Source organism: Nuphar pumila, chromosome 15 (assembly GCF_984573655.1).
Source record: "Nuphar pumila chromosome 15, dmNupPumi1.hap1.1, whole genome shotgun sequence".
In the NCBI taxonomy this organism is placed as follows: domain Eukaryota; kingdom Viridiplantae; phylum Streptophyta; class Magnoliopsida; order Nymphaeales; family Nymphaeaceae; genus Nuphar; species Nuphar pumila.
In genome coordinates this window covers 27,808,849-27,819,321 of record NC_143263.1, presented here as the reverse complement: position 1 = coordinate 27,819,321, position 10,473 = coordinate 27,808,849, and the positions used below count along the sequence as shown (strand labels likewise).

The 10,473-nt window shown below is 37.5% G+C and overlaps 1 protein-coding gene across 1 annotated transcript; it reads left to right on the top strand.

Annotated features, from left to right (window-relative positions):
* Window positions 1-6,387: 6,387 nt before the first annotated feature.
* Window positions 6,388-7,994, top strand: LOC149814929 (uncharacterized). The gene is made up of 2 exons (XM_089988513.1): window positions 6,388-6,735; window positions 7,720-7,994. Exons 1-2 carry the CDS (start codon window positions 6,400-6,402, stop codon window positions 7,804-7,806), a joined length of 423 nt encoding a protein of 140 aa, XP_089844639.1. The 5' UTR covers window positions 6,388-6,399; the 3' UTR covers window positions 7,807-7,994.
* The last annotated feature ends 2,479 nt before the right edge of the window (window positions 7,995-10,473 follow it).

Sequence of the window (10,473 nt, the reverse complement as noted above, 5' to 3'; positions counted from 1 at the left end):
GCCGGAAACGCAGGGTTTTAACCCTTGCGTTTCCGGCATGGGGGGTCGACCCCCTCCCTTTCCGGCATGGGGGGTCGACCCCCTCCCTTTCCGGCAGGGGGTTAACCCCATGCCGGAACAGGCAGGGGGTTAACCCCATGACGGAACAGGCAGGGGGTTAACCCCTTGCGTTTCCGGCAGGGGGTCGACCCCCCTGCCTTTCCGGCAGGTCGACCCCGGCAGGGGGTCGACTCACTGGCGGAAAGGCTGGGGGTCAGTTAACCCCCTATGTTCCGTAAGGAGGTCGACCCTCTACCGGAACAACAGGGGAGTCGACCCCTTGCCGGAACAACTTCCTTTTTTTTGTGGCGACTTTTTTTTAAAACTGCATTTTTTGTGCAGATTTTTCAACGGAACCAACTCGTGCTCAGCCACCTGTGGTAAGTAAATGACAAAAACAATGCAAATCAGGTAAATACCCGTGGTGAGTAAGTGATGCAAGCGTATCACATGTTATTTAATTTATTAGATGTAACACTTTATTGTTCACACACTTACTTAGTTGTTGATATTTAGGGTTGCTTTGTTGGAGTTCGGAGATCATGCTGAGCATGATTTTAATGTATGAATATGGAAGTGTTCTTATTTTTGGAGTACGGAGTCCATGCTAAGCATGGTAGTAGTTAGTGAGATATTGAAGTGTGTTTGCTGCAGGTACATGTTTGCCATTTGTTTGATATGAATGATTACGATGTATTGCAATGTTTGATGTAATTGTATCCATGCTTGCATGTAGTTACTTTCAATTTGATTTTGACTTCCATGTGAAATTTTATAATAAAAGCATGCTTCAAATGATTGTATCGTGTCATTAATAGTTTGCACATGAAAATATTAAGTTATCAATGCATGCATCAAAATTCTTGTTATTGTTTGACATAGTATATTGCATGATAAATTTGATATTTTCTTCATCGTAGCATTCTGATTGTTTTTTTTTAATTCGTTAGGATACTATTCGTAACATCATACGACAGAATGACTGCAAACCGTGAATGGATGTACCGTAGGATAGTGGACAATGAGTTATCGCATGAATATATGGATGGTGTTGACAGTTTTATTGAATTTGCAACGGCAAGTGTCAGTACAGTGGATCCTACAGGTCAGATTAGGTGTCTTTGCAAGATTTGTAAGAATAATCGATTTGTAGAACCTCATAGCGTTAGACATCACCTATACAGGAAGGGTTTTGTGAGTGATTATCAGAACTGGATGTTTCATGGAGAAGAATTTAGAAACGATTTTGATGCACGGGTGAATGTGGTGCACGATAATCCATATACGGATTTGATATTTGATGCCGCAGGAACAGAACTGGGTTCTGCTATGAGTTCTAGTGATGTAAGAACTGCCGTAGATGAAGAATCACCAAACGATGCAGCTAGTAGATTTTATGATTTACTTAGAGATGCTGATGAGCCACTTTGGAACGGTTGTGAGAGTCACACTATCTTGTCTGCAGTTCTTCAACTAATGAATTTGAAGTCCGAGTATAATTTGAGTCAATCATGTTTTGACCGTTTGTGCATGATTGTGAAGAGTATGTTGCCCAAAGATGAGAAATTGCCACAAAATTTCTATCGTGCGAAAGTTATGGTCAACGCTCTAGGTATGGGTTACAAAAAGATTGATGCTTGTCCAAATCACTGCATATTGTATTTCAAGGATCAGGAAAACGACATATCATGCCCGTCATGTGGGCATCCTCGGTTCAAGCCAAAGACAAGAGGCAATGGTAGCATGAGATCAAAAGAAGTTTCATACAAGTCGCTCCGCTACTTTCCTATCACTCCTAGATTGCAGCGATTGTATATGTCTTCAAGGACAGCTAAACATATGAGATGACATGCAAATAAAGTTTGACACGATGAAAACAAGATCACGCATCCTGTTGACGCTGAAGCTTGGAAGCACTTTGATCGTACTCATCAGAACTTCGCAATGGAAGTGCGAAATGTTAGGCTCGGTCTATGTACAGATGGATTTAATCCATTTGGGGGTAGATCAACTCCATACTCATGCTGGCCAGTATTTGTAACTCCATACAACCTTCCACCAAGCTTGTGTATGAAACGTCCAAATCTTTTCTTGTCTCTGTTGATCCCTGGTCCGACCTCACCTGGCCAAAATCTTGATGTATATCTAAGGCCATTGATTGATGAACTAAAAGTACTGTGGGATGACGGTGTTACCATGTATGATGCCCACAAAAAACAAAATTTCAACATGAAGGCCGCTGTTCTATGGACAATCAGTGACTTCCCTGCATATGGTATGTTATCTGGTTGGAGCACACATGGGAGGTTGGCTTGTCTGTACTGCATGGAGGATTCCAAAGCTTTTAGATTGAGGCGTGGAAGGAAGCCTTGCTGGTTTGAGTGCCATCGTCGATTTCTACCCAGCGATCATCCGTTCCGACGTCAAAAGAATGCATTTAAAGCAGGCACAACTGAAACAGAAGGTCCATCCTCAAGATTGTCCGGCATAGAGATTCTAAGAAGATTGCGATACTTTCCAGATGTATTAATAGATGCCCGCAGTCCTACACCCTTCCGTGGATTTGGGAAGGATCACAATTGGACGAAAAAATCTATTTTTTGGGAACTACCGTATTGGCCGACCCTATTGATACGACATAATTTGGATGTGATGCATGTAGAGAAAAATGTGTTTGATAATGTGTTCAATACAGTAATGAATATTAAAGGAAAAACGAATGATAATCCGAAGGCCCGTATGGATTTAAAATTAATATGTAAAAGACCAGAATTGGAACTCAAAGAGTATAATGGCAAAGTACTGAAACCAAAGGCGAAGTACGTGCTCGGACCTGATCAAATAAAACATGTGTCAATGGTTGAGACAACTGAGATTTCCAGATGGATATGTCTCTAACATTGCTCGGGCTGTGAAGATTGACGATGGACAGTTATATGGGTTGAAGAGCCATGATTGTCATATCTTTATGCAACGATTGATACTCCTAGCATTCCATGATATGTTAGACAAACCTATATGGGGGGTATTGTCTGAGTTGAGCGGATTTTTCAGAACATTGTGCGCATCGGAGGTCGTTGTATCAGATGTAAAGAATCTCGAGGACTCTGTCATCACCACTGTTTGTCTGCTAGAAAAGATAATTCCGCCAGCATTTTTCGATGTTATGGAACATTTGATCATACATCTGCCATATGAACTAAGGGTTGGTGGCCCTGTGCAATATCGATGGATGTACCCATTTGAAAGGTATATGTTTTTTTATATTTGTCTCTTTAATGACAGATATTTAAAATTTGAAATGTATATTATTGTCAGATGCATGTTCGACCTAAAAAAAAAGGTTCATAATAAAGCCAGAGTAGAAGGCTCTATTTGTGAGGCGTACACTTTAGAAGAGATTTCAAATTTCTCATCTATGTACTTCGAACCTCATATTCCAACACGTTACACATGCCCGCCCCGTAACGATGATGGAGAACAAGTAACTGTAGCTGACAAGCTGTCGATATTTCAACCACTTGGGCATGCATTTGGTAGTTGCCGATCAAGGCTATTGACAGATCGAGAGCAAGATGCAGCACACATCTATATTCTTTTTAATTGCTCAGCGATCGACCCATATATCGAGTAAGTATATGTATATGCAACTCAATTATAAATCCTTTTATGTTCTATATGTGGATACATGGCTCAGTAATATAAGTATTTGTGGTTTGCAGACGATTTGATCTGGAGTTGCAAAACGAAGTTTCACATCTCACTGATGCAGAAGTACAAAAAGAACGTGAAACTAAGTTTGTGGAGTGGTTGAAACAATTGGTAAAGAAGCTAACATAAATTTTGTACTTATAAACAACACTAAGTTACTTAATTGATCATGATCACAATCATTGTTTATGTCTGTGCGTAGGTTCGCCATGGTGATGTTAAAGAGCAAGGAATATGTGATTTAGAAAATGGTCCGACCAAAGTTGTGCAATGTTACAACGGGTATATCGTAAATGGTTATCGATTCCATACAAAATATTACGGTATAAACAAATCAACGATAAATAGTGGCGTGTGTGTCAAGGGTAGCAGCTACGGTGAAAATGAACATGATTACTACGGTGTAATACTTGATGTGAGTTGTATTGCAATACTTGGTGTGAATGATTAAAAATTTTATTTGAATGTATTGTAATACTTGATACGAATGATTCGAATGCATTGTAATACTTGATGTGAATGATTTCAATTATTTGAATGTATTATAATTTATGCAACGAATGATTTGAATTAGTGCAATACTTGATGTGAATGATTTGAATTATTTGAATGCATTGCAATGCTTGATGTGAATGACTTGAATGCATTGTAATACTTGATGTGAGTTGTATTGCAATACTTGGTGTGAATGATTAAAAATTTTATTTGAATGTATTGTAATACTTGATACGAATGATTCGAATGCATTGTAATACTTGATGTGAATGATTTCAATTATTTGAATGTATTATAATTTATGCAACGAATGATTTGAATTAGTGCAATACTTGATGTGAATGATTTGAATTATTTGAATGCATTGCAATGCTTGATGTGAATGACTTGAATGCATTGTAATACTTGATGTGAGTTGTATTGCAATACTTGGTGTGAATGATTAAAAATTTTATTTGAATGTATTGTAATACTTGATACGAATGATTCGAATGCATTGTAATACTTGATGTGAATGATTTCAATTATTTGAATGTATTATAATTTATGCAACGAATGATTTGAATTAGTGCAATACTTGATGTGAATGATTTGAATTATTTGAATGCATTGCAATGCTTGATGTGAATGACTTGAATGCATTGTAATACTTGATGTGAGTTGTATTGCAATACTTGGTGTGAATGATTAAAAATTTTATTTGAATGTATTGTAATACTTGATACGAATGATTCGAATGCATTGTAATACTTGATGTGAATGATTTCAATTATTTGAATGTATTATAATTTATGCAACGAATGATTTGAATTAGTGCAATACTTGATGTGAATGATTTGAATTATTTGAATGCATTGCAATGCTTGATGTGAATGACTTGAATGCATTGTAATACTTGATGTGAATTATTTGAATGTATTGTATGGCATATGTTATTTGTTAGAATATGGTTCGTGGAGGTTATAGTGGTCGCTCATCCAGTAGTAGCCAGGCTCAGCCTTCATCTTCACGGGCTCCTGTGATAGGTATATCATATAACTAATTGGATGCTTGATTAGTTCAAATGCGCATTCTGAGAATTTCTAATGTATTTTTTTACAGATGATGTTGCGCTTGTACACGACCCACCTACACCAGTTGATCACACAAGTCAACAGCCAACACAGGAAACAGGGTCTTCTCAGGCTGGCACAAGAAGACTCATTCGAATAGTGTATATCGATAATCGACCGTAAGTATTTTGTTTTCAATTATTGCATATCTTTTAAATATTTTATATTGATATTTACTGTGTAACAATTCATGTGCAGCACGAGGTTTGAGCCACAAGAAGTAGTACGGGAGATTAGGAATTCACTTCTTCAACATCTACCAGGACCAGTTGCTCAATGGAAAGAGTACCCAAAGGAGGTGTTAGACAGATTGTGGTCCTCATTCATGGTATACAGTTGTTCCTCATAGTTAATGTGTTTCATATTTAATTTATTTAAGCAATGTCTACTAACTTTCTGAAAATATTTGTAGGCTTCGAATCGCTTCGCAACTACGGTGGAAGAAAATGATTCAAGGAAGGTGTGGCAGAAGGTGGCTGCTAATCGATTTGCAGACATGCTGCACACTATGAAGACTGCAGCAAAAAAAACATCTGGCGTAGTAGATGATCCATTACTGTGGAAGGACCATGGTCCTATTACTATCAGGAGAGATTACTGGGATGAAATGTGCGATAAGTGGGCGGGAGATGCATTTAGAAATCGCTCTGCGAAGGCTGCATAAAATCGATCGAAGATGCCCGAAGCCCATCTACACACAGGTGGATCTAAGACATTTGGGAGCCACCTAAAGAAAATGGTAACTCATCAATATATAATATTAATTTTATAAGTATTGTTGCAAACTTGTGTACTAAATCTTTTGTCATTTAACTTCACAGGAAGCAGAAAAAGGAGGCAGTGTACCATATAAGGATGTGTTTGTAGAAACACATAAACGGAAGACCAAGGGAGTCTTCGTATCAGAGAAGGCGAGAACGACAACGGTATGTATTAATTCTATTAATAATCATTGCAATATATATGCAAGTTATCATAATGTTATCATTAATTATTAATGAATACTTTAAACATTATTTTGTAGGAGGCATATGAGCAACAAATGGTAGAGCGATATGGCGATGACGCTACTCAGCATCCATCATTTCATCCTACAGCATGGGTGACTGCAGCAGGTGAACTCAAAAAAGGTCGCGTGTTCGGGTTTGGGAGTAATATGAACACTTCACCAGTTATTGCTTCTTCCAGTTATGGCTCACCGACTTCTTGCGCCGACATAAGCTCCAAGCAGCCGACTATTCTTTCCGGTGATGATGTACGCCAGATCGTTAATGAATCACTGAATAACTACTTCCATGACACCGTCGCCCCCTTTCTCCGAAATGAGATCAAGGCCGCTGTTCAGGATAGGGGATCTTCGATTCCAGGTCCCTCTCAGGTATAATCACATATTCAGTTTTTTGTCTGCCTTAGAACACATATGAGCATAATCGAATCACATATATAACTTTTTGCCTGCCTAAGAACACATATGAGCATGTTATAATCACATATTCAGTTTTTTGACTGCCTTAGAGCACATATGAGCATGCTATAATAACATATAGAGTTTTTTTATTGCATTAGAGCACATATGAGCATGCTATAATCACATATAAAGTTTTTTGACTGCCTAAGAACACATATGAGCATGATAGAATCACATATAAAGTTTTTTTGACTGCATTAGAACACATATGAGCATGCTATAATCACATATTCAGTTTTTTGACTGCCTAAGAACACATATGAGCATATTATAGTCACATATTCAGTTTTTTGACTGCCTTAGCACACATATGAGCATGCTATAATAACATATAGAGTTTTTTTACTGCCTTAGAACACATATGAATATGCTATATATCATTTATGATAGAATCACATATAATTTTTTTTGCTTTGCCTGCCTTAGAGCACATATGAGCATGCTATAATCACATATTCAATTTTTTGACTGCCTTAGCACACATACGAGCATGATCGAATCACATATATAGTTTTTTGCCTGCCTTAAAGCACATCTGAGCATGGTAGAATCACATATAGAGTTTTTCTAGATGCCTTAGAACACATATGAACATGCTATAATCACATATTCAATTTTTTGACTGCCTTAGCACACATATGCGCATGATAGAATCACATATATATATATATATATATATATATATATATATATATATATATATATATATATATATATATATATATATATATAACTTTTTGTCTGCCTTACAGCACATATGAGCATGATAGAATCACATATAGAGTTTTTTTATTGCCTTAGATCACACATGAGCACATGATAGAATCACATATAGTGTGTAATTTATTTCATTATATTTTGTTTATCAATACTGACTGTTCTTTTCTTGTGTAGGCTGCTAGCGATAATCAACGTAGTGGAGCTGAAGGGACAGATAAAGACAATGAACAAGAAGACGCACAAAATCTTGGCGATGATTAGAGGACTGTGTTGAAGAAGTTCTTTTTTTTTTATGTTTCCTAATTGTAATTGTTGAATTGTAAATAATTAAACTTCTTAATTTTAAGGTGGAACGATTAATTGTTGTAGATTCTTGTTATATGAATTTTTTTGTGTGTTTTGTTTTTTATTTACAGGAAATATAAATTGTACAGAAAATAGAAATTGTACAGTTCTCGGTATTTAATTTTCAAATAATTTTTTTTAAATTTTTTTTCGTGTTTGCGACGGAACCATCCGTCGCTATTCATATTAATCAAGCGATGGCATAGCGACGGAAGTAAATCCGTCGCCAAGCCGTGGTCGCCGTTTAGTACCGGCGGATTGGCGACGGAATATAGCGCTCGTTATTCCGTCGCAATTAGCGACAGACCTGGCGACAGAATAATTCCGTCGCCAGTTAACGTCGAAATATTCGCGACGTAAGCATACTGTCGCCTCGTTGTCGCTAATCCGTCGCTAACATGGTTAGCGACGGATTAGCGACGGAATGTGGTCGTCGCTAATCTACTGCTTTGTTGTAGTGCATGATTATCTTGCCTGCTAGATCAGGTATTCTTAGATCCACTAATATCAGTACTAACCACCTTCAAAATCACTGGCCAATCTATCCATTCACGACCCTTGTTTAGTGAAACATCCATCTTCCGAAAATCATGGTTGGACATCTTCCGAAAATCTTTTGAGGCACTTGATCTGGGAGTTTCGGCTTCCTGGTTCTGCTTGGTCTGTTGGTTGTCGTGTTATTTTGGGTTGCTGAGCTTCTATAAGCTGGATGCCATTTATGTGCTGAACCCTTTCTCTCTCTGCTTTGTTTACAGGAATGACGTTTCTGATTAATTGCTTCGGATGCTTGGGGTTTGAGCAAACGCAAGCGGCCGAAGAGGTTCTTTTCCCCCCTCCATCGTTGTTCTACTATTTCCCATTGTGATATCCTATCTAGGGTACTTAAACGTGCCCATTGTGTAGACATAAGGTTGATGTTTCGATTAATGTGTCTAATGGCTTTAGATAGGACGGTATGAGGAGGAGGAGGAGGTTATCGTTTTGAGAGCAACCAGGTCAAACCACGGTTTTATTTATTTCTTTCTGGGCTAAAAGTGGAGGAAAGAGAAATGGTGATATACAATAATTCAGATATCAGTTGTATTCTGAAAATATCGCCTATACAAGTCTTTCTGTTGAGAAAGCTATTTAACAAGTAAAAAAATGCAAAAATTTTAAATTTAAGTTTATTACAATATTGTCATGATATTATTGTTGGAAGTATATAAAGCATGTAGAGGCCCATTATGACAAGTGCAGTTACGGACTCTTGTAGCAAATTCGGCCCCCCTTACAAGCCACTGTTTTCTTTTTCCTAATATTTACACATAAACCGTTCCCAAGAACAGGGGCCTAGCTGCGCAGGCTCTGCACGACTACTAGATCACACCTTGCCTCTTTGAGTCAAAATTAGTGTAGTTTGTCACATTTGTGGAGTCTTTGGACATGATTCGTAGTTTGCTCATCTTTAGAGCTATCCAGTCAATACCACTAGTTGGTAAGCTCCTAAAATGACTAGTTGGGAACTAGCCTGTACGAAATTGAAAATTGCAAAATTTATAACTAAATTGTTAAAATTAATAACAAAGGTATATGCAAATAGATCAAATTAAAAAATGCAAAATTTCAAGAAAACTTTTTCCACAAGTGACACTGCTGTCAATTACATTTATACTTGACCCCTTCACCCATCACCCAACTGAGGCCAAGTTACTTGATATCCAATGCGTAGCAAGTGAATGGCTACCCATCTGAATTGGATTGAGGGGACGCAAACTGAAGGCAGGTTCCACTCTCTACATGTGATTAGTGTAATACCCGTGAATTTTATGAGATAAATAAACTCGAAATTTAGGTCGTTAGGCTGGTACAAGGTCATTTTATTGTTTCAATTATGTATTCATAAATGGATCTCAGATATTCTATTTGGATCTTCAATGTTGGAACCTTAATACCCTGTTCAGAACTTCGATTTTTCCATTTGGATCTTAGTTCATAGATCTCAAACATTTTAATTTGGATAACCAATATGGGATTTTAAGCAAATGGATTGGATCTCTGATATTGGATCCTCCATATCCGGGTCATATTGGATATTGGATCCAGGAAGAATGGAGTTGATCCACGATGTTGAAACCGGATTTTTCATGAGGAAAATTTTTATATCGGATCTATAAAACTTTCATGGGATCCGTAGTAGCTTATGTGAAGTTTAGACCCACAATATTTCTTTTGGATCCGGGACATCGAAGAGGTAAAAAGGGTAGGGAACCAATTAAAATTTACTTGGATCCATTATAAGTCACGTGGAAACCACGATAGTGCAATTTGGATCCATAGTTCCAAATCATAAGATCAAAACTTTGGATCCTTGGATCCAGATTTAGTAAGGGGACTTACAAAGCCGAATGGACTTTGGATCCATAATAAGTTAGTAGGGATCCATAATAATGTACTAAATCCACTGAATTTTTTTAGAGTTACAATTTAAAAAAAAACTTAAATATCTAATAAGTTAAACATTTTAAAACGGGTCCGGATCCTCTGGTGGATTCGGACATGCCCAAACCTGGACCTCGCTGTGATGGGTCGCGGGTCACGGGT